The sequence below is a fragment of the Heptranchias perlo genome, chromosome 16 (genome assembly GCF_035084215.1).
Source record: "Heptranchias perlo isolate sHepPer1 chromosome 16, sHepPer1.hap1, whole genome shotgun sequence".
NCBI lineage: Eukaryota > Metazoa > Chordata > Chondrichthyes > Hexanchiformes > Hexanchidae > Heptranchias > Heptranchias perlo.
Genome location: NC_090340.1, coordinates 57,559,198 through 57,584,689, shown reverse-complemented (window position 1 = coordinate 57,584,689; position 25,492 = coordinate 57,559,198). Strand labels below are relative to the sequence as shown.

The following is a 25,492-nucleotide window of genomic DNA, read 5'->3' as shown; positions in this document are numbered from 1 at the left end:
CTTTGGTGGAAATTTGGCTCTGGATGCCTTGTGCATGCCTTTTCTCCCTTGTGATGTCGATATTAACCTTCTATCCAGCCTCTCCCTCCAGAGGCAGTAGCGCTATAAAATGCAGCACTAACTTTACTGAGAGATAAGGCTGTGAAATGAATCAAATCCATTCTTAGGTTTTCACTGAGATGCAGTTGAAGTTGCATCTGAATAATTTGGGAATTAATGATGCCATTTTGATTTTTACAGGTCAGTGATGATGAAAGTGGTTATGACCCAGACTTGTTTTGTATCCCAAAACACTACGTAGAAGATCTGGAAAGAGTTTTCATTCCTCATGGCCTTATTATGGATCGGTAAGAAATGTTCCATAATGTTTTATATTGAGCATCATTGTTCTCAAGCTAATTTCCTCCAATTTCAAATGGACATTAAAGGAGATGTTCACATCACATTATCTATTTGACCATGATCTGACTTTTTTGGCGTCCAATTCTGAGCACCACACTTTAGGGAGGATGTCAAGGCCTTAGAGTGGGTGCAGAAGAGATTTATTAGAATAGTATCAGGGATACGGGACTTCAGTTATGTGGCGAGACTAGAGAAGCTGAGATTTTTCTTCTTAAAGCAAAAAAGGTTGAGGGGAGATTTGATAGAGGTGTTCAAAATCGTGAAGGGTTTTGATGGAGTAAATAAGGAGAAACTGTTTCCAGTGGCAGAAGGGTCAGTAACCAGAGGACACAGGTTTAAGGTGATTGTCAAAAGAACCAGAAGACATAGATTTAAAATAATTGGCAAAAGAACCACAGGCGCAATTTTTTTTTTAACGCAGAAAGTTGTTATGATCTGGAATGCACTGCCTGAAAGGGTGGTGGATGCAGATTCAATAATAACTTTCAAAAGGGATGGGGAAAAATTTGCAGGGCTATGGGGAAAAGGGTAGGGGAATAGGACTAATTGGATAGCTCATTCAAAGAGCCGGCACGGGCACGATGGGCTGAATGGCCTCCTTCTGTACTGTATCATTCTATGATTCTATGACTTGTACTCAGAATACACGAAGATGTAGCTGCTAATAATTCATTGTTTAAAAGAGGGGTTGTCTGTGTGTTTGTTTTTCTTTCTTTTCCCTCTGAGACTTGAGTGTTTTGATTGTTGCTTTGCAATGCCACTTGTAGTGCTGGTTGAGTATTGGCAGCTCTCCCACTTGAATGCCAACTGAAGTTGGCTTTTCAGCCTGCGAAGGGCAGGATTAGGAGTCACCTGACCTACCATTACAACCGCCGCGCTACATACCATTGATCTCTTGCCTATAGTAAACGATTTGAGGAGATCAACATTTAGACTTTATTTTTACTTGGACAAATGGTGAGTAACCCTGAATGCTGAGGGAAGCTTAGGAGCTGGGGGAGGCACAAACCATAATGTTCCAACGTTTTGGAAATGGGAATTTTGCCAAATGATTAACAGTGCAAAGTATTCCACTCTTATTTGAAAACAATTTTACAACACCAAGTTATAGTCCAGCAATTTTATTTTAAATTCACAAGCTTTCGGAGACTTCCTCCTTCCTCAGGTAAATGTTTCAGGAGCTCCTTGAAGCCTACACATTTATACATATAGAACAATACATGGTGTTTACAGACTGCCCCTGCAACTGCCCGTTGCCAAGGCAATCACCGTGTTCAGACAGAGAGGTGTCACCTGCAGAACCCCCGAATACACATTCAACAAAAAAACAAACAGGGAAAAAAAACAGAGAAAAAAAACAGAGAGAGGCAGAAACATCCGGAAGGCAGAGAGAGCCAGCAAATGACCCATTATAGAATCATAGAATCATAGAAGTTACAACATGGAAACAGGCCCTTCGGCCCAACATGTCCATGTCGCCCAGTTTATACCACTAAGCTAGTCCCAATTGCCTGCACTTGGCCCATATCCCTCGATACCCATCTTCCCCATGTAACTGTCCAAATGCTTTTTAAAAGACAAAATTGTACCCGCCTCTACTACTGCCTCTGGCAGCTCGTTCCAGACACTCACCACCCTTTGAGTGAAAAAATTGCCCCTCTGGATCCTTTTGTATCTCTCCCCTCTCACCTTAAATCTGTGCCCCCTCGTTATAGACTCCCCTACCTTTGGGAAAAGATTTTGACTGTCGACCTTATCTATGCCCCTCATTATTTTATAGACTTCTATAAGATCACCCCTTAACCTCCTACTCTCCAGGGAATAAAGTCCCAGTCTGTCTAACCTCTCCCTGTAAGTCAAACCATCAAGTCCCGGTAGCATCCTAGTAAATCTTTTCTGCACTCTTTCTAGTTTAATAATATCCTTTCTATAATAGGGTGACCAGAACTGTACACAGTACTCCAAGTGTGGCCTCACCAATGCCCTGTACAACTTCAACAAGACATCCCAACTCCTGCATTCAATGTTCTGACCAATGAAACCAAGCATGCTGAATGCCTTCTTCACCACCCTATCCACCTGTGACTCCACTTTCAAGGAGCTATGAATCTGTACTCCCAGATCTCTTTGTTCTATAACTCTCCCCAACGCCCTACCATTAACGGAGTAGGTCCTGGCCCGATTCGATCTACCAAAATGCATCACCTCACATTTATCTAAATTAAACTCCATCTGCCATTCATCGGCCCACTGGCCCAATTTATCAAGATCCCGTTGCAATCCTAGATAACCTTCTTCACTGTCCACAATGCCACCAATCTTGGTGTCATCTGCAAACTTACTAACCATGCCTCCTAAATTCTCATCCAAATCATTAATATAAATAACAAATAACAGCGGACCCAGCACCGATCCCTGAGGCACACCGCTGGACACAGGCATCCAGTTTGAAAAACAACCCTCGACAACCACCCTCTGTCTTCTGTCGTCAAGCCAATTTTGTATCCAATTGGCTACCTCACCTTGGATCCCATGAGATTTAACCTTATGTAACAACCTACCATGCGGTACCTTGTCAAATGCTTTGCTGAAGTCCATGTAGACCACGTCTACTGCACAGCCCTCATCTATCTTCTTGGTTACCCCTTCAAAAAACTCAATCAAATTCGTGAGACATGATTTTCCTCTCACAAAACCATGCTGACTGTTCCTAATTAGTCCCTGCCTCTCCAAATGCCTGTAGATCCTGTCCCTCAGAATACCCTCTAACAACTTACCCACTACAGATGTCAGGCTCACTGGTCTGTAGTTCCCAGGCTTTTCCCTGCCGCCCTTCTTAAACAAAGGCACAACATTTGCTACCCTCCAATCTTCAGGCACCTCACCTGTAGCGGTGGATGATTCAAATATCTCTGCTGGGGGACCCGCAATTTCCTCCCTAACCTCCCATAACGTCCTGGGATACATTTCATCAGGTCCCGGAGATTTATCTACCTTGATGCGCGTTAAGACTTCCAGCACCTCCCTCTCTGTAATATGTACACTCCTCAAGACATCACTATTTATTTCCCCAAGTTCCCTAACATCCATGCCTTTCTCAACCGTAAATACCGATGTGAAATATTCATTCAGGATCTCACCCATCTCTTGTGGTTCCGCACTTAGATGACCTTGTTGATCCTTAAGAGGCCCTACTCTCTCCCTAGTTACCCTTTTGCCCTTTATGTATTTGTAGAAGCTCTTTGGATTCACCTTTGCCTGATCTGCCAAAGCAATCTCATATCCCCTTTTTGCCCTCCTGATTTCTCTCTTAACTCTACTCCGGCAATCTCTATACTCTTCAAGGGATCCACTTGATCCCAGCTGCCTATGCATGTCATATGCCTCCTTCTTATTTTTGACTAGTGCCTCAATCTCCCGAGTCATCCAAGGTTCCCTACTTCTACCAGCCTTGCCCTTCACTTTTTATAAGGAATGTGCTTACCCTGAACCCTGGTTAACACACTTTTGAAAGCCTCCCACTTACCAGACGTCCCTTTGCCTGCCAACAGACTCTCCCAATCAACTTCTGAAAGTTCCTGTCTAATACCATCAAAATTGGCCTTTCCCCAATTTAGAATTTTAACTTTTGGGCCAGACCTATCCTTCTCCATAGCTATCTTAAAACTAATGGAATTATGATCACTGGTCCCAAAGTGATCCCTCACTAACACTTCTGTCACCTGCCCTTCCTTATTTCCCAAGAGGAGGTCAAGTTTTGCCCCCTCTCTAGTCGGGCCATCCACATACTGAATGAGAAATTCCTCCTGAATACACTCAACAAATTTCTCTCCATCCAAGCCCCTAATGCTATGGCTGTCCCAGTCAATGTTGGGAAAGTTAAAGTCCCCTACTATTACCACCCTATTTTTCTTGCAGTTGTCTGTAATCTCCTTACATATTTGCTCCTCAATTTCCCGTTGACTATTTGGGGGTCTGTAGTACAATCCTATCAAAGTGATCTCTCCCTTCTTATTTTTCAGTTCTACCCATATGGACTCAGTGGGCGAACCCTCGGATATATCCCCTCTCACTACTGCCGTGATGTTCTCCCTAATCAAGAACGCAACTCCCCCTCCTCTCTTACCTCCTGCTCTATCTTTCCTATAGCATCTGTACCCTGGAACATTGAGCTGCCAGTCCTGCCCCTCCCTTAGCCATGTTTCAGTAATAGCTATAACATCCCAGTCCCATGTACCCATCCATGCCCTGAGTTCATCTGCCTTGCCCATCAGACTTCTTGCATTGAAATAAATGCAGTTTAATCTAGACTTCCCTTGGTCTTTGCCCTGCTTTCTCAGACCATCTGTCCGGTCATGTTCTGTACACTCTCCCTTACTGCCTTTTGTTTCTGTCACCACTTTATTTCCCACTGACTTCCTGCATCGGTTCCCATCCCCCTGCCACATTAGTTTAAACCCTCCCCAACAGCACTGGCAAACACTCCCCCTAGGACATTGGTTCCAGTCCTGCCCAGATGCAGACCGTCCAATTTGTACTGGTCCCACCTCCCCCAGAACCGGTTCCAATGGCCCAGGAATTTGAATCCCTCCAGCTTGCACCATCTCTCAAGCCACGTATTCATCTTAGCTATCCTGTCATTCCTACTCTGACTAACCCGTGGCACTGGTAGCAATCCTGAGATTACTACCTTTGAGGTCCTACTCTTTAGTTTAACTCCTAACTCCCTAAATTATATTAAAAACAGATAACATTTGTTCGCTGGTGGGGTAACGTGTAGCGTGACATGAACCCAAGATCCCGGTTGAGGCCGTCCTCATGGGTGCGGAACTTGGCTATCGATTTCTGCTCGACGATTTTGCGTTGTCGTGTGTCTCGAAGGCTGCCTTGGAGTACGCTTACCCGAAGGTCGGTGGATGAATGTCCATCGACACTCTTATTTGAGAAAGAGGAAAGCCAAAAACCAGGAATTTTATAGACCAGCTAGTCCCTGGTTGGGTATAAACTTTTAGGGATTAAATTAGTGAACACTTGGGGCATGGGTTAAACAGTGAGTCAGCCTGATTATGTAATGGGAAGGTTGTGCTTGACTAATTTAATAAAAAATCTTTGAGGCTATCAGTGTATAGAAAAGGGGAATGCAATGGATGTTGTGTATATGGATTTTCAGAAGGCATTTGCAGAAGTGCCACCTAAAGAGACTTGTGAAAATTAATACAGGTATTAAGTTGAATGTAGTCGCATAGATAGAGACATAGATGGGTGGGGGGGAGAGGGAGGACAAAGTAGACAATCGGGAGCAATGGATCTATTTGGATTCGTGGGATGTGGGTAATTCTGTGTTCCAGAGATCTATGCTGGTACTTATTTTGTTTTCCGTTTATATAAATGGTTTGGACGATGTCAGCTGTGGCTCAGTGGGTAGCACTCTCGTCTCTGAGTCAGAAGGTTTTGGGTTCAAGTCCCACTCCAGAAACTTGAGCACATAAACTAGGCTGACACTCCAGTACATTACTGAGGGAATGTTGCACTGTTGGAGGTGCCGTCTTTGGAATGAGATGTTAAGCCGAGGCGCCCCATCTGCCCCCTCAGGTGGACGTAAAAGACCCCATGGCACTATTTTGAAGAAGTGCAAGAGAGTTCTCACAGGTGTTCTGGCCAATATTTATCCCTCAGCCAACATAGTTAAAACAGATAACCTGGTTATTATCACATTGTTGTTTTTGGGACCTTGCTGTGCACAAATTGGCTGCCGCATTTCCTAAATCACAACGGTGACTACACTTTATTAAAAAAAAACTCATTGGCTGCAAAGTGCTTTAGGATGTCCTGAGGTCATGAAAGGCGCTAGATAAATGTAAGTCTTTCTATATAGGTACAAGAGGGACGATAGCAAAGGTTGCTTCTGATACCAAATCAGGGGTCATGGCAAACCTGTGAGGAGGAGGGAACCCAGGTAGAAATGGGATTCTGGGTTTCATTTACAGGGACGCTGAATATGAAAATGGGGAAGTAATGTTGAATTTGTGCTAGATATTGGTTAGGTCACAGTTGGAGCATTGCATGCAATTCTGAGCATCCCATCACAGGAAGGAAATTTGAACTGCAGAAAGGGTACAATGTAGATTCACTCGAATGAGATGTTATAAGTCACAAAGAAAGTCTTGGAAACAGGACAGGCATGTGGGATTAGGACTACAGCTACTGTGGAGGATAAACAACACAGACTAGATGGCCCGGATGAACTGTTTCCGTCTTGTAAATTGGGGCTTTACCGTTGGAATTGAGAGGGATAAAGGAGGGTCTAATAGTAATTAGTCATTGAACGAGTAAGTCGTGAAAGATTAGTTGGTGAATCAGTAACAAGGGGCATAGACTGCGGGTTACCACTGAAAGTATGAAGAGGGAAAGTTAGAAGACATGTTTTCATACAGAAAGTTATTAGAGCAAAAAAATGCTTTTTCCTCAAGTGACAATGAAGGCAGAGACTATAACATAATTTTAAAAGGAATTGTACAGATATTTGAAAGGTGAGAATATAAAAGGGAAAGGCAAGGAAATGGGATTGGAGGAGATGACTCCAGTTGACAGTCTAGCACAGGCACCTTGGGTTAAATGACCTCCTTCTGGGCTGTAATTTCCATGATGCTGGCAAAGTCAGTAGCAGAAAATTGCATTTATGGAGATGAAGTGAGTTAATGGATTTGATCCATCAAAGAAGGGTATAGGCTTTGTTGGATCTTATGGCTTTTTCACGTTCCTGAAAAATTCTTGTGTGCTTGCATTGCACACTGAGTGATGAAACCCTCCCAGTGCATAGCAAAACAGACATCAATCAGGGGTCTACATGACAGAACCTGGGAAGCAAAATTCAGACTATGTATCAAAACAGCAAATGCTGGAACTACACAGCGGGTTCATCAGTATTCGTAAAAGGAGCTTAATGTTTCAGATGCAAGTTCTGACAAAAAATCCACACCCAAAATGTTAACCTTTTCTGCGTATCTCCAGCATTTTGTGTTTTATTTCCAATTTCGAACATTTGCAGGTTTTTTTTTGAGCAGCGCTGTCATTAGAATTTTGAAGCATATTTGTGGCCGTGCAAAATTTTCATGGTATGCATGCTACAATTGTGATGTGGAGATGCCGGTGATGGACTGAGGTGGACAAATATAAGGAATCTTACAACACCAGGTTATAGTCCAACAGTTTTATTTGAAAATCACAAGCTTTCGGAGATTATCTCCTTCGTCAGGTGAGTGAGTAAATGAGAGGTTCTCAAATCGCATATCTTATATTAGGCTGGGAATCAAAGGTGTCGTTGGTGTTCAGACAGGTTAGCCACGGAAAACAGTATGTCCCAGTATACTGAATACACAAGGGTCAAATTACACAGACAAGGAGAGAAAGAGACCCGAAAGGCAGAGAGAGAGAGAGAATGTCCAGTTTTATTAAAAACAGATAACTTTTTTTCCGCTGGTGGGGTAACGTGTAGCGTGACATGAACCCAAGATCCCGGTTGAGGCCGTCCTCATGGGTGCGGAACTTGGCTATCAATTTCTGCTCGACGATTTTGCATTGTCGTGTGTCTTGAAGGCCGCCTTGGAGAATGCTTACCCGAAGATTGGTGGCTGAATGTCCTTGACTGCTAAAGTGTTCCCCGACTGGGAGGGAACCCTCCTGTCTGGCGATTGTTGCGCGGTGTCCGTTCATCCGTTGTCGCAGTGTCTGCATGGTCTCGCCATTGTACCATGCTCCGGGGTATCCTTTCCTGCAACGTATGAGGTAGACAACGTTGGCCGAGTCACAGGAGTATGAACCATGTACCTGGTGAGTGGTGTCCTCTCGTGTGATGGTGGTATCTGTGTCGATGATCTGGCATGTCTTGCAGAGGTTGCCGTGGCAGGGTTGTGTGGTGTCGTGGACGCTGTTCTTCTGAAAGCTGGGTAATTTGCTGCGAACGATGGTCTGTTTGAGGTTGGGTGGCTGTTTGAAGGCGAGTAGTGGAGGCGTGGGGATGGCCTTAGCGAGGTGTTCGTCGTCATCGGGGAAGACCTAACATTACAATTATAGATTTTTCTCGTTCCATTCTTGGGTTGTGTCTGGAGAGAGCACTTGTTTTTGAGCTGAATGTTCCTTGAGTATTGTTCTGGTGCTTACAGACCTGTCACTGCCGATAGCGGCAGTGGGAGCAATTTGAGTCGATGAGGAGCATCGTACATGCTCCTTAATTTATCAACTCAATATGTAATGGCCCTTTTGTGAATGATAGCCAAAAGTGATCTGATAATTCCAACCACAACCCCCTCCCCCACGCCCCATCCCTTTTCCAGAACTGGAAACCAAATTTCTCTGCCCCTCCCGCCTCCGTAACAGATCTGATTTTAACTCTTGTAGGCATAAAGTTAAAATAGTGATTTGGAAAAATGTTGCGCAAACTCCCACCCAGTATTGGCTCTGACTCAGTATCATGCCCTTCAGTCCTTGATTTTACCAGAATGCTAATCTGCACTGAGTTGGAAAATAAGAATAAACAACATGGGTTCACTGTCCAGGAGCCTGGAATCTGCCCTCTTGCTGGATAAGTGTTTGGTTTTAACATCCAAATTAGGACAGGGGAGAGGAGTGGGAAAAGGAGAAAGAAAGAAGGTGAGAAGTTAGATTTGAACCTTGCTTCAGTATCTATATCATTGAGACTCTTGGATTCAGATCTATCTGTATGAATACTTTACGGAAACCAATCTTGACCTAGCCCTTATTGTGTTCGTGATTGCTGATTACTGGCACAGCCATTTGGACTGTGCGTGTGATGCGGGTGCATGTGCTGCTTTTTTTTTAGTAGTGGGATGAAGTTGTTGTCCTGTTCCACTTAATTTATTTTGGAAAACTTGCCGAGGACAAGTGGAAGAGCACACTCAGCTCGCCAACTCTGGGATCTGGGTTTGAATCCAGCCCAGACCGTCTCCCCTCTCTGCTGCCTGGTGAGGGTTCTATCTAAAATGAGTTTCAGCAATCTCAGTGCAGCTCCTGGTGGGAATGGACCTACAGCACTAAACTTAGAAGGAACACGGCTCTACAGCCAAGAGGTGTTACACCTGGGCTGGGTGTGTTAGATGCTGATGCTGGCTGCCTGAAATGAGAAGGCGTTCCATTTCTCAGCGCTGCTGTCCCTCATCTGGGTCAGCACAAACATTTTCAATGATTGTGTTACAGATACGGAGTGTGGGAATGTTTGCCTTTATTTTTTTTTATATATATATAAACACAGACCTACAGAGTGTGCAGGTGAGCAGATGGTGGCAGGGTTTAGTAATTAAAGCAATTGATGAGTGATATGAGGGAACGAAAATTACAGCTTTGCCTTGGTCTGGCAACACAGCGACTGAGAGGGCCACAACAAGGATGTACGTAGTCAGTCTCGAGGATTGAAATGTAAAAGAGAAAAACAAACTGCAAATGCTGGAACTCTGAAGCCAAAACAAAAATAGTTGGAAATACACAGCAGGCTAGTCAGCGTCTGTAAAGAGAGAAAAGGCAGATTAATGATTCGGTTTAATCATTAGGAACATTGGCCTACTCCCGTTCCTAAAGATCCATTCAGCCCCTCAAGCCTGCTCCGCCATTCAATTAGATCACTGCTGTTCTGCACCTCCGTGTCCCTTGATGCCCTTATCTAACAAAAATCTATCGATCTCAGTCTTGAAAGCTTTCAATTGTCCCAGCATCCACAGCTTTTTAGGGGAGAGAGTTATAGATTGGCACTAACCTTTGAGTGGAAAAGTACTTCCTAATTTTTCTCCTGAACAGCCTGGCTCCAATTTTAAGAATGTGCCTCCTTGTTCTGGATTTCCCCCATCAGAGGAGATAGAGTCTCCGTATCTACCCGATCAAATCCTTTTAACATTTTAAACACCCCGATCAGATCACCTCTCAATCTTCTAAACTCATTTTAGTAAAGCTGCAAAAATAATGTGTTTTAATTGCAGGAGAGTGAGTACGTTCCTCCCCTCCTCCTTGTGAAGGTGCTGAGTGTTGCTGGGGTACAGTTCCACTGGCACCAAACACCCTTCAGTACCCGTCCCACGTGCCCATTCTTGATGCGTCAACTGGCCGTTTGACCTGGGGTCGGTGGGTCGGGGTGGAGGGGCTTGAAAGCTGAGCCCCGTCCTATCATCGCTCGACACACATACCACAAATTCACTTTCCAGCAGGAGTGACTGGTTAGCCATCAGGAACAGAAGCTCTGGCCAGATCTCATAACTCGCAAATAAAGGGAAATTATAATTATACCATCCCAACTGAGATTAGCTACTTCAGTGTAAGGGGTGAATCAAACGTAGGAGACTTCTGGCCTCTGTGGTCCAGTACTGGACCTGGTGTTACAGGAGTACCATATTATGTGTACTATATAACAACACGCTACATACTCGTTGTTTTCTCAGGACAGAACGCTTGGCCCGAGACATAATGAAGGACATGGGAGGCGATCACATTGTAGTCCTCTGTGTGCTGAAGGGAGGTTACAAGTTTTTTGCTGACCTTTTAGACTACATCAAGGCTCTGAATAGGAACCAGGATGAGTCACTCCCCATGACCATTGACTTCATCAGGTTGAAGAGTTACTGTGTAAGTATTTTCTTTCCAGCCATTGGGAAAAAGAATATGATAATGTATATCAGCAAAATGAACTGGAGTGGATCCCACAAGTGAGCTCAACTCCAGGATTAGGATATAGATTGTCATCCATTGTTCTGCGTCATGTATTCTGTTTATAGTGTGCATATATGTGTTGGATTTCTCTATCCTTATGAAAACGCTGTTACACTTCCACCCATTCTGGCATGGGTCAGCACCTTCTGGAGGCATATCTCATCCAAATGACCATTCTTCACTTGTGAGCCTAAACTGGGAATGTTGTTGGCTGTTCAGCTGTGAGAGCTGTCACAACTGAGCCCACTACTGTGCTCAGTCTATCGTGAACGCGGGTCCTTTTTACTGGATGGTGTTCGCTACCAGGAGTCGTGATTTCTTTTTCTCCCTCCTCCCTGGCTCAGGGGCACTTGAGACCAATCATATCACCTCGACAGTTGCCTCGGGTGATCTCAGCTTACTCAATGCAGACTGGGGATTGAACAGGGGCCTGGCTGGTCTGTATAGCCCAATTGCACATGGATTCTATTAACTGAGCCATCTAGCCAAGAGGCATGCCAGAGGATTAATAATTGCCCAACTATCAGTTCACTGGATTTAATATAGTCTCACACTAAGCCCGCTTCACAATGGTGATTATTAAACACAGACATGGGGAATTCACAGACCACAGCTGCAAACATCATCACGACATATAGAAATATGACGTGCAACAATCCAGTAAATACTAAAATTGCAATGCAAACAAAATATAAGGAAACGCACAAAAGGGTTAGTTACCTTATTTCGGAATGACTTTTAAATGAGAACTGAGTTAATTCCTGGTGATATCCTAGTGAATGCTTTAGTATTTCCTGGAGATGACCTTCCATCTGTCAGAAAGTTAAACTGTTGGCATTGCCGCAGAGATGACCACCTCTTTTTTTTTCTCTGTGTTTTTATACAGAATGATCAGACTATAGAGGAGGTGAAAGTTATTGGAGGCGATGACCTATGTATGTTGGCTGGAAAGGTTCGTATAATACTCACATTGGTGCTAGAATGGTTTAACCAAATGCGACAGTGTATTGAGTGTGTGCGCACACGGCTGACTGCCTTTCAGTCACTTGAGGCTGGGAGGACTGAAGTAGCCATAAAATTGTATAAAAGTAAAACCGGGTTTTGTATATCTATTTGATCCTACCGGGTATCATTCAGTTTATACAGGGAGTTCCCAGATAGCTTTTTTGGCAAATGCATTCCATGAAGCATCTTGACTTAGTGTTGGGATTAAAAGAGAAAATTCTGGAAAACACTCAGCTGTGGAGAGAGAGAGAGAAATAAAGTTAACGTTTCAGGTCGATGACGTTTCAGGTCGGTGACCTTTCATCAGAACTGGCTTGGTGCGGGACCTGCTTGCACATCATCCCCATCCTCACTGACCTACACAGGCTCCCTGACCCCCAGCATATTAATTAAAATCCTTTGTCCTGGTCTGCAGATCCCTCCACGGCCTGGCCCCACCCTGTTTCTGCGTGATGTTCCCTCCTACGTGCTCTGATTCTGGTCTCATGTGCATTGCCCCCCCAGCCCCTCCATCCCACCAATGGTGTCAGAGCCTTCATCCAAAATCGGCCCTTCTCTCTGGAAAACCCTCCCTCTTCCTCCACCTTTTTGAAACTCCTCGAAATCTATCTATTTTCATCACCGCCTTCGGTCACCCCCTAATTTTGTTTCTCCTGGGTCAGCGTCTGTTTCTCGCCTCTGTTTACAAAAGGCCCAGCGGTGGGTTTTTTTTCTCGCGTCGAATGTGCTGTATCGGGCTCTCGCCATTGTCTCGGCCACAGAGGACCCCACCTTAACCTCGTCACCTCCTCTCTTAAAAGAGTGCACTGAATTGCCCAATTTCTGATGCTCTTTTTCCAGGTTGCAGTCTCTCTTGGCGCTGCTCCCAATTCATGGTATAACCCTCCCCCTCCTCCTTTTCCCATGTTTTGCCGGATATTTACATCCAAGTGCACGCCTCATCAACTTATAAATGTCATTTCTGCAGTCGGACTTGTCCTTCAGAAACTCCCCTTGGCGGATGCACGAATTCTGCCCGTTCTGTTTCACGCTTTGTGGGATGTCTCAATTCAACTTGCACCAGGGAGTGGAGACAGGGATCTTGCTTGTATTTCACCCACACACGCAGGGTCTCTGATATATGCTTTCTACTTGCAGATATTGAGCTACAGAAAGGGGTTGGAGTACAAGAGTAAGGAAGTCTTACTACAATTGTACAGGGCTTTGGTGACACCTCACCTAGAGTACTGTGTACAGTTTTGGTCTCCTTATCTAAGGAAGAATATACTTGCCTTAGAGGCAGTGCAACAGAGGTTAATTCCTGGGATGAGAGGGTTGTCCTATGAGGAGAGATTGAGTAGAATGGGCCAATATTTTCTGGAGTTAAGAAGAATGAGAGGCGATCTCATTGAAACATATAAGATTCTGAGGGGGCTTGACAGGGTAGATGCTGAGAATTTCTTCACTCAGAGGGTTTGTGAATCTTTGCGATTCTCTACCCCAGAGGGCTATAGATGCTGAGGAGATTTACCAGGGATGAGGGACTTCAGTTATGTGGAGAAACTAGAGAAGCTGGGATTGTTCTTTGAGCAGAGAAGGTTAAGGGGAGATTTAACAGAGGTGTTCAAAATCATGAAGGGTTAAGATAGAGTAGATAGGGAGAAACTGTTTCCAATGGCAGGAGCATCGGCAACCAGAGGACTTAAGATAATTGGCAAAAAAATCCAGGGGAAAAATTAGATTTTTTTTTTCAAGCAACGAGTTGTTATGATCTGGAATGCACTGCCTGAAAAGGTGGTGGAAGCAGAGTCAATAGTAACCTTCAAAAGGGAATTGGATATACTGTTCAAAAAGAGAAATTTGCAGGGCTATGGGGTAACAGCAGGGGAGTGGGACTAATTGGATAGCTCTTTGAGAGCCGGCACAGGCACGATATCTTTCTGATATGATTATAGAAAGAATCATAGAAAATTTACGGCACAGAAGGAGGCCATTCGGCCCATCGTGTCCGCGCCGGCCGAAAATGAGCCCCCCAGCCTAATCCCACTTTCCAGCACTTGGTCCGTAGCCCTGTAGGTCAGGGCACTTCAGGTGCACATCCAGGTACTTTTTAAATGAGTTGAGGGTTTCTCCCTCTCCCACCCTTTCAGGCAGTGAGTTCCAGACCCCACCACCCTCTGGGTGAAAAAGCTTTTCCTCAGCTGCCCTCTAATCCTTCTACCAATCACTTTAAATCTGTGACCCCTGGTTATTGACCTCTCTGCTAAGGGAATTAGGTCCTTCCTATCCACTCTATCTAAGCCCCTCATAATTTTGTACACCTCAATTAAATCACCCCTCAGCCTCCTCTGTTCCAAAGAGAACAACCCCAGCCTATCCAATCTTTCCTCATAGCTAAAATTCTCCAGCCCTGGCAACATCCTCATAAATCTCCTCTGTACCCTCTCCAGTGCAATCACATCCTTCCTGTAATGTGGTGTACACAGTACTCAAGCTGTGGCCTAACTAGTGTTTTATACAGTTCCAGCATAACCCCCCTGCTCTCATCGTCCAAGCCTCGGCTAATAAAGGAAAGTATTCCATATGCCTTCTTAACCACCTTGTCTACCTGTCCTGCTCCCTTTCAGGATCTGTGGACATGCACTCCAAGGTCCCTCACTTCCTCTACACCTTTCAGATCCTTCCATTTATTGTGTACTCTCTCACCTTGTTTGCCCTCCCCAAATGCATTACCTCACACTTCTCCGGACTGAATTCTATTTGCCACTTTTCTTCTTCCTGCAGTCTACAGCTTTCCTCCTCACTGTCAACCGCACGGCCAATTTTTGTATCATCTGCAAACTTCTTAATCATGCCCCCTACATTTAAGTCCAAATCATTAATATATATCACAAAGAGCAAGGGACCTAGTACTGAGCCCTGTGGAACTCCACTGGAAACAGCCTTCCAGTCACAAAAACACCTGTCGACCATCACCCTTTGTTTCCTGCCACTGAGCCAATTTTGGATCCAACTTGCCACTCTCCCTTGGATCCCATGGACTTGTACTTTTTTGACCGTCTGCCATGTGGGACCTTGTCAAAAGCCTTGCTAAAATCCATGTGGACTACATCAAATGCACTACCCTCATCCACCCACCTTGTTACCTATTCTATGATTCTAGGAACATTTACATAGAATTACGTAGAATTTACAACATGCAAACTTGCCTTTGAACGCAACCAGCCCAAGTTTGTGTTTATCCTCCACATGAACAGTTGTCCTAATCCTCTGTGCCTGTTCTGTTCCCATATTTCTTTATTCTACTTTCCTTGAACCAACTATCTAACTTATTCTTCAAACCTGACATGGTCTCTGCTTCAATCATTAACTCCAACAGTGCATTCCACAGCCTCACATCCCTCTGTGTAGAACAAATTGTGCCCTCTGATCTAAATATCTTGCATTTAATTTTGTACCTATGTCCCCTCGTTCTAGATCCCTGAATCACTGGAAACGGTCTGTTTCTATCTACTCTGTCCCATCTCTTCAGAATTTTAAACACCTCTATCCAATGTCTTCTGTTCTAATGGAAACAGCCCAATTTTTCACTTTTCTTTGTATTGTATTTCCTCATACCAGGCAGCATCCTCGTGAACCTGCTCTGTACCCCCTCCATTGCTCCAGCATGTTTCCTATAGAGCGGAGCCCAAAACTGCACACAGTACTCCAACTGTGGCCGTATAAGGTTTTATATGGATTCACCATTACCTCTCGACTTTTATATTCTACACCTCTTGCCATAAAACCCAGTATTCCATTAGTTTTTTTATGACCTTATCCACTTCATGTCTTGTGAACCTGACCCCTCAAATCCCTCTTCTATTCCACATCATTCAGCCTTAGAACCATAGAAAAGATACAGCACAGAAGGGGGCCATTCGGCCCATCATGTCCACGCCGGCTCGAAGAACAACCAGGTGCCCATTCTAATCCCACCTTCCAGCACCCGGTCTGTAGCCCTGCAGCTTACAGCACTTTAGGTGCAGGTCCAGGTACTTTTTAAAAGAGTTGACGGTCCCTGCCTCTACCACCAATTCGGGCAGCGAATTCCATACACCCACCACCCTCTGGGTAAAAATGTTTTTCCTCATGTCCCCTCTAAACCTCCCGCCACTCAGCTTAAATCTGTGCCCTCTAGTTCTTGAACTTTCCGCTAGGGGAAACAGGTACTTCCTGTCTACTCTATCTGGGCTCCTCATAATTTTATACACCTCAATCAAGTCTACCCTCAGCCTCCTCTGCTCCAAGGAAAACAACCCCAGCCTATCCAGTATCTCCTCGTAGCTGCAATTTTCAAGCCCTGGCAACATTCTTGTAAATCTTCTCTGCACTCTCTCCAGAGCAATTATGTCCTTCCTGTAATGTGATCAGAACTGCGCACAATACTCCAGCTGTGGCCTTACCAGCGTTTTATACAGTTCCTTCATTACATCCCTGCTTTTGTATTCTGTACCTCAGCTAATAACGGAGAGCATTCCGTATGCCTTCTTCACAACCTTATCTACCTGTACTGCCACCTTCAGGGACCTGTGCACATGCACTCCAAGGTCTCTCACTTCCTCTGCCCCTCTCAGTATATTCCCGTTTACCGCGTATTCCCTTTTACTGTTTGCCCTCCCTAAGTGCATTACCTCACACTTCTCCGGTTGAACTCCATTTGCCACTTTTCCGCCCACTCCACCAACCTATTGATATCTTCTTGGAGTCTACAGCTGTCCTCTTCACTATCAACTACACGGCCAATTTTTGTGTCGTCTGCAAATTGCCAATTATGCCTCCTACATTCAAGTCCAAATCATTAATATGTACTACAAACAGCAAGGGACCCAACACCGAGCCCTGTGGCACACCACTGGAAATGGATTTCCATTCGCAAAGACATCCATCAACTTTTATCCTTTCTTTCCTGTTACTGAGCCAATTTTGCATCCTATTGGCCACATTTCCCTGTATCCCATGGGCTTTTACCTTTCTGAGCAGTGTGCCATGTGGGACCTGGTCAAATGCCTTACTAAAATCCATGATGTGGAGATGCCGGTGATGGACTGGGGTTGACAATTGTAAACAATTTTACAACACCAAGTTATAGTCCAGCAATTTTATTTTAAATTCACAAGCTTTCGGAGGCTTCCTCCTTCGTCAGGTGAACGATGTGAAAATGAAATCCTCGAAATGAAATCGCATTTATAATTCACAGAACAATGTACTCACCAAGCATTGTTCTGTGAATTATAAATGCGATTTCATTTCGAGGATTTCATTTTCACATCGTTCACCTGACGAAGGAGGAAGCCTCCGAAAGCTTGTGAATTTAAAATAAAATTGCTGGACTATAACTTGGTGTTGTAAAATTGTTTACAATTACTAAAATCCATGTAGACAACATCCACTGCACTACCCTCATCAATCCTCCTTGTCACTTCCTCAAAGAATTCAATCAGATTTGTAAGGCATGACCTTCCCTGAATAAATCCATGCTGACTATCCCTGATTAAACCATGCCTTTCCAAGTGACAGTTTATCCTATCTCTCAGCATTGATTCTAATAGTTTGCCCACCACCGAGCTAAGACTGACCGGCCTATAATTGTTCAGCCTTTCCCTCGTACCCTTTTTAAACAATGGTACTACGTTTGCAGTCCTCCAGTACCTCCCCTGTATCTGCATTCAAAGTATAATAATAATAATAATTATTATTTTTTAACCATAGTAGTGTTATCATAGAATCATAGAAGTTACAACATGGAAACAGGCCCTTCGGCCCAACATGTCCATGTCGCCCAGTTTACACCACTAAGCTAGTCCCAATTGCCTGCACTTGGCCCATATCCCTCTATACCCATCTTACCCATGTAACTGTCCAAATGCTTTTTAAAAGACAAAATTGTACCCGCCTCTACTACTGCCTCTGGCAGCTCGTTCCAGACACTCACCACCCTTTGAGTGAAAAAATTGCCCCTCTGGACCCTTTTGTATCTCTCCCCTCTCACCTTAAATCTATGCCCCCTCGTTATAGACTCCCCTACCTTTGGGAAAAGATTTTGACTATCGACCTTATCTATGCCCCTCATTATTTTATAGACTTCTATAAGATCACCCCTTAACCTCCTACTCTCCAGGGAAAAAAGTCCCAGTCTGTCTAACCTCTCCCTGTAAGTCAAACCATCAAGTCCCGGTAGCATCCTAGTAAATCTTTTCTGCACTCTTTCTAGTTTAATAATATCCTTTCTATAATAGGGTGACCAGAACTGTACACAGTACTCCAAGTGTGGCCTCACCAATGCCCTGTACAACTTCAACAAGACATCCCAACTCCTGCATTCAATGTTCTGACCAATGAAACCAAGCATGCCGAATGCCTTCTTCACCACCCTATCCACCTGTGACTCCACTTTCAAGGAGCTATGAATCTGTACTCCTAGATCTCTTTGTTCTATAACTCTCCCCAACGCCCTACCATTAACGGAGTAGGTCCTGGCCCGATTCGATCTACCAAAATGCATCACCTCCCATTTATCTAAATTAAACTCCATCTGCCATTCATCGGCCCACTGGCCCAATTGATCAAGATCCCGTTGCAATCCTAGATAACCTTCTTCACTGTCCACAATGCCACCAATCTTGGTGTCATCTGCAAACTTACTAACCATGCCTCCTAAATTCTCATCCAAATCATTAATATAAATTATAAATAACAAATAACAGCGGACCCAGCACCGATCCCTGAGGCACACCGCTGGACACAGGCATCCAGTTTGAAAAACAACCCTCTACAACCACCCTCTGTCTTCTGTCGTCAAGCCAATTTTGTATCCAATTGGCTACCTCACCTTGGATCCCATGAGATTTAATCTTACGTAACAACCTACCATGTGGTACCTTGTCAAATGCTTTGCTGAAGTCCATGTAGACCACGTGTACTGCACAGCTCTCATCTATCTTCTTGGTTACCCCTTCAAAAAACTCAATCAAATTCGTGAGACATGATTTTCCTCTCACAAAACCATGCTGACTGTTCCTAATTAGTCCCTGCCTCTCCAAATGCCTGTAGATCCTGTCTCTCAGAATACCCTCTAACAACTTACCCACTACAGATGTCAGGCTCACTGGTCTGTAGTTCCCAGGCTTTTCCCTGCCGCCCTTCTTAAACAAAGGCACAACATTTGCTACCCTCCAATCTTCAGGCACCTCACCTGTAGCTGTCGATGATTCAAATATCTCTGCTCGGGGACCCGCAATTTCCTCCCTAACCTCCCATAACGTCCTGGGATACATTTCATCAGGTCCCGGAGATTTTTCTACCTTGATGCGCGTTAAGACTTCCAGCACCTCCCTCTCTGTAATATGTACACTCCTCAAGACATCACTATTTATTTCCCCAAGTTCCCTAACATCCATGCCTTTCTCAACCGTAAATACCGATGTGAAATATTCATTCAGGATCTCACCCATTTCTTGTGGTTCCGCACATAGATGACCTTGTTGATCCTTAAGAGGCCCTACTCTCTCCCTAGTTACCCTTTTGCCCTTTATGTATTTGTAGAAGCTCTTTGGATTCACCTTTGCCTGATCTGCCAAAGCAATCTCATATCCCCTTTTTGCCCTCCTGATTTCTCTCTTAACTCTACTCCGGCAATCTCTATACTCTTCAAGGGATCCACTTGATCCCAGCTGCCTATGCATGTCATATGCCTCCTTCTTTTTGACTAGTGCCTCAATCTCCCGAGTCATCCAAGGTTCCCTACTTCTACCAGCCTTGCCCTTCACTTTATAAGGAATGTGCTTACCCTGAACCCTGGTTAACACACTTTTGAAAGCCTCCCACTTACCAGACGTCCCTTTGCCTGCCAACAGACTCTCCCAATCAACTTCTGAAAGTTCCTGTCTGATACCATCAAAATTGGCCTTTCCCCAATTTAGAATTTTAACTTTTGGGCCAGACCTATCCTTCTCCATAGCTATCTTAAAACTAATGGAATTATGATCACTTGTCCCAAAGTGATCCCTCACCAACACTTCTGTCACCTGCCCTTCCTTATTTCCCAAGAGGAGGTCAAGTTTTGCCCCCTCTCTAGTCGGGCCATCCACATACTGAATGAGAAATTCCTCCTGAATACACTCAACAAATTTCTCTCCATCCAAGCCCCTAATGCTATGGCTGTCCCAGTCAATGTTGGGAAAGTTAAAGTCCCCTACTATTACCACCCTATTTTTCTTGCAGCTGTCTGTAATCTCCTTACATATTTGCTCCTCAATTTCCCGTTGACTATTTGGGGGTCTGTAGTACAATCCTATCAAAGTGATCTCTCCCTTCTTATTTTTCAGTTCTACCCATATAGACTCAGTGGGCGAACCCTCGGATATATCCCCTCTCACTACTGCCGTGATGTTCTCCCTAATCAAGAACGCAACTCCCCCTCCTCTCTTACCTCCTGCTCTATCTTTCCTATAGCATCTGTACCCTGGAACATTGAGCTGCCAGTCCTGCCCCTCCCTTATCCATGTTTCAGTAATAGCTATAACATCCCAGTCCCATGTACCCATCCATGCCCTGAGTTCATCTGCCTTGCCCATCAGACTTCTTGCATTGAAATAAATGCAGTTTAATCTAGACTTCCCTTGGTCTTTGCCCTGCTTTCTCAGACCATCTGTCCGGTCATGTTCTGTACACTCTCCCTTACTGCCTTTTGTTTCTGTCACCATTTTATTTCCCACTGACTTCCTGCATCGGTTCCCATCCCCCTGCCACATTAGTTTAAACCCTCCCCAACAGCACTGGCAAACACTCCCCCTAGGACATTGGTTCCAGTCCTGCCCAGATGCAGACCGTCCAATTTGTACTGGTCCCACCTCCCCCAGAACCGGTTCCAATGGCCCAGGAATTTGAATCCCTCCCTCTTGCACCATCTCTCAAGCCACGTATTCATCTTAGCTATCCTGTCATTCCTACTCTGACTTGCCCGTGGCACTGGTAGCAATCCTGAGATTACTACCTTTGAGGTCCTACTCTTTAGTTTAACTCCTAACTCCCTAAATTCAGCTTGTAGGACCTCATCCTGTTTTTTACCTATATCGTTGGTGCCTATATGCACCACGACAACTGGCTGTTCACCCTCCCCCTCCAGAATGTCCTGCAGCCGCTCCGAGACATCCTTGACCCTTGCACCAGGGAGGCAACATACCATCCTGGAGTCTCGGTTGCGTCCGCAGAAACGCCTGTCTATTCCCCTTACAATCGAGTCCCCTATCACTATAGCTCTGCCACTCTTTTTCCTGCCCTCCTGTGCAGCAGAGCCAGCCACGGTGCCATGAACCTGGCCACTGCCACCTTCCCCTGGTGAGCCATCTCCCCCAACAGTATCCAAAACGGTATACCTGTTTTGGAGGGAGATGACCGCAGGGGACCCCTGCACTGCCTTCCTACTCTTCCTCTGTCTGTTGGTCACCCATTCACTATCTCCCTCAGTAATTTTTATCTGCGGTGTGACCAACTCACTGGACGTGCTATCCACGACTTTCTCAGCATCGCGGATGCTCCAAAGTGAGTCCATCCGCAGCTCCAGAGCCGTCAAGCGGTCAAACAATAGCTGCAGCTGGACACACTTCCCGCAGGTGAAGGAATCAGGGATACAGGAATGAGCCCTGAATTCCCACATCTCACAAGAGGAACATGACACGGCTCTGGGATTTCCTGCCATGACTTAACCCTTAAGTTAGCTTAACAACAACTGCAATGTCAAGAGAAAAAAAAGGAAAGAAAAAGAAAAAACTACTTACCACTCCCTTTAAGGAGTTTACTCCTTTAAATTGTTCTCAATTTAGAGAATGTTAACTACACTAGGGACCTTGATTCACTAAAAAATAAACGCTACTTCCGATAAGACCGGCAGACCTTCCCTTTCCTTTTACTTCAGTTACTGTCGATAAGTAGAAATACTCACCTGAACCTACTCACCAATCAGGTGCCTCCCCTGTGCCGCGTCCCGATCTGATTCCTGACGTCACTTCGAACTCGGTCGCAGCTCCGCTCGGCTCGGCTCCTCTCAGCTGTTCTCAGCGCTCTGAAATCCCGCCTTTTATCGGACGCTCCCTCAAATTAAATGAATCCCACCAATTTCACTTCAATTAAAAAGGTATACTCAAGGGCCCTTGCTGAACAGCAGTCCCCCACTACACAACAGAGACCAGAGAATCCACAAACTCTAACCTTAGACAAATTCAGCAGGAAAATACTCACCAGCCAATCACTTACCTCTTCCTTGGTGACGTCCCACTTGGATTACTTTTTGCTTCTTATTTATCTTAGGTCCAGGAGTTAAGTCCCTGTGATGTCGCACAGTAGTGGTCTCTTGTTGCAGGTCTGCTGCTGCTTTTATTCCACAATCTCAGTCTTCTACTCTCAGGTCCACTACCGCTCTGCAGGAAAAGCAAGGCAAAGCAGCACCTCCTTCCCCCACTTCACTGAACTCCCACACTTACCGAACTCTCAGCACACTGATTTAAAATAAAGACAAGAAATAGTTCAAGGGAGATTGGGGGCTAGTGGTGAGAAAGATTGGCCATCAAAGTCAGAGCGAGAGATCGTGAGAGATCTCAGAGCCTCCCAGACTTGGGAGCAGTATTCAGGTCTTGTATGAACTTGGGCTATGTCGAGTGTTGGTGTTGTTGAGAGAATAAATGTTGAACCCAATGGAGGAAATCAGTCTTCTGGGAGGCAGTCTTGGCAACAGAGAATATGGGGGAAGTTCCATTTGAGGCCAGAGGCGATTGTGAGGCCAAGAATGTTGATCAGTGAAGAAGGGCAAGGGTGAAGCCAACAAAAGTAAAGTCAAAGCTATCACACTACTAACAGAATTGTTATACTTGTCAGCTCACTTGTCACTATCTTCTAACAATACACAAGCATACATATTGCTGATTATTTAGTACAAAGCTGATGAAAATAAATTTGTTTTTATCTTTTTCCCCTTCTGCTGTCACGTGATGTAGAACGTCCTAATAGTTGAAGTAAGTCATTCATATTCTGATTTTCCTAGTGTTGTATGCTGTATGGTTTAAAACTCTTAATATGTTGTAGGTCTTCTGGTTTTATTGGAAATATTACTTGCATGAAATACCGATTTTAAAATTCTCATCCCTGTTCCCAAATCCCTCCATGGCCCCTTCTCTAGCTCCACAACCCTCCGAAATCGCTGCGCTCATCCAATTCTGGCTTTTTGCACATCCCCGATATTCATCGTTCCACCGTTGGCGGCCGTGCCTGATTTTTGGAATTCCCTCCCTAAACCTTTCTGCCTCGCTACCTCTCTTTCCTCCTTTTTAAGATGCTCCTTAAAACCCACCTCTTTGACTTCACCTGTCCTAATAGCTCCTTACGTGGCTTGGTGTCAAATTTTGTTGGTTGCTCCTGTGAAGTGCCTTGGGACATTTTACTATGTTAAAGGCGCTATATAAATGCAAGTTCTTGTTGTTACATGTATTGAATGCATATCAGTATGCCCAATGCGTACTACATGTGTCATGCGTGACTTATGGCATGTGCAGCACGCAATGAGCTTATTGGTGTTCCAAATCAACATTTAAAAAAAACATGGAGAATTGGATTTTTTTAATTATTATTAATCATCTTAGCCCAAATTGTTTTAATAGCTCCGCTCCAAAAAAATGTTTTTTTCAAATGGTCTCTTAATTCAACATAGCTTCCTTCTGTGAAGAACACAAACTTGCTCAAGTGACAAAGTGGTCCATAATCTTGACCATGGGCAGTGTTTTTTTTTAAAAAGACATATTTGAAAGAGTACTTACTCTGCCTTGGATTAAAATTCTCAGTCTTTCTCCTATTGCTGAGAATCTTGTACAATTCAGATGGGTCCAGATTCTCAATAATTAATTGTGTTCATCAATAAAACATTTGTTTTGTTTTCAGTCCCTGGCATGCGTTCTTGACTCTTAATGATGCTTAAAATAAATCAAGGAGTACTGACTAGGCAACACAAAGCTCGTATTTTAAGAGCCTGTAGATTGTGGGAGGTTTAATTGCTCTCTGTCGAATTCTCCACTATGATCTCTGGGAGTGCTGTGTGCCCACTGGTTTATGCCACCTGATCTGCTGCATTATCCTGTTCTAGTGTGCCAGCTGTACATTCCCAAAATGGAAGTACTTTCCAGGAGCTCTGCACAAGAATATGCGAATAGACTCAATGGAATGAGTGTCTCTGGTTCTCTGCTGCTACAATAACAATGTGCATTTATATAGCGCCTTTAAAGTAGTAAAACGTCCCAAGGTGTGTGACAGGAGTGCAATCAGACAAAATGTGACACTGAGCTACCTAAGGAGATGTTAGGACAGGTGACCAAAAGCTTGATCAAAGAGGTTGGTTTTAAGGAGTGTCTTAAAGGAGGAGAGAGAGAGAGAGAGAGAGAGGCGGAGAGATTTAGGGAGGGAATTCCACAACTTAGGGCCTAGGCAGCTGAAGGCATGGCCGTCCATGGTGGAGCAATTAAAATCGGGGATGCACCAGAGGCCAGAATTGGAGGAGCGCAGAGATCTTAGAGGGTTGTCGGGCTGGAGGAGGTTACAGAGATAGGGAGGGGCGAGGCCATGGAGGGATTTGAAAACAAGGGTGAGAATTTTAAAATCGAGGTGTTGCCAGACCGGGAGCCAATGTAGGTCAGCGATCACAAGGGGTGATGGGTGAACGGGACTTGGTGCGAGTTAAGACATTGGAAACATGTCACCATTTGGCCATAATTGGCGTTAGCCTAAAGCTCCAAATCCCCTGAACCCACCGTTATTACCTTAGACCGCGTTGATTAGATAGAAATCTTGAAAACTTGGGATTTCTGACTATGTTCTGACTAAAGTTTAGCTCTTGGGAGGGGGATTAAATTCATAAAACCGCAGGGCTGGGAGGTGTAGATTAGGATTCAAATGGGTCACCTAAACCAACGAGCTGCAGATAAAAATAGATAGTTTGGTATTCTGGAGATTTCACGCTTGTTGCTTGTGCGTCTGCTCTATTAATTTGAACTCCCGATGGGTCATGGCCAAGGTAGGCTGGTGATTCTGCTCTTGGGTGGGTGGGGGGGGGGGATGGTCAGTTTGACCAAAAGCTGACATTGGAGTCAGGTGAATGGGGAGGAAAAAACAGGAGACCACAACCGTCTGACTCTGGCGAGAATGCTACCACTGAGCCAAGGCTGATACCTATACAATATTATGAAATGAGTGGGGTGGGGAGATTGAGCTGGTGATAGTATATATTACTATTAACGTTGGTATTCTGAAATGATATTTTGTGTGCTTTTCTCCCCTCTCACTGAAATCTAAAGCTTCGTAATAAGTCACTGCCTTG

The 25,492-nt window shown here is 44.6% G+C and overlaps 1 protein-coding gene across 2 annotated transcripts in view; it reads left to right on the top strand.

The window, feature by feature from the left end:
* Positions 1–25,492, top strand: part of LOC137333809 (hypoxanthine-guanine phosphoribosyltransferase-like) — a 57,167-nt gene that overhangs the window by 7,029 nt on the left and 24,646 nt on the right. For both annotated transcript variants that reach the window (XM_067998160.1, XM_067998159.1), the window contains exons 2-5: positions 241–347; positions 10,845–11,028; positions 11,999–12,064; positions 23,127–23,144. In XM_067998160.1, the coding sequence (XP_067854261.1) occupies positions 241–347; positions 10,845–11,028; positions 11,999–12,064; positions 23,127–23,144 (375 nt within the window). The remainder of the gene's footprint in view (positions 1–240; positions 348–10,844; positions 11,029–11,998; positions 12,065–23,126; positions 23,145–25,492) is intronic.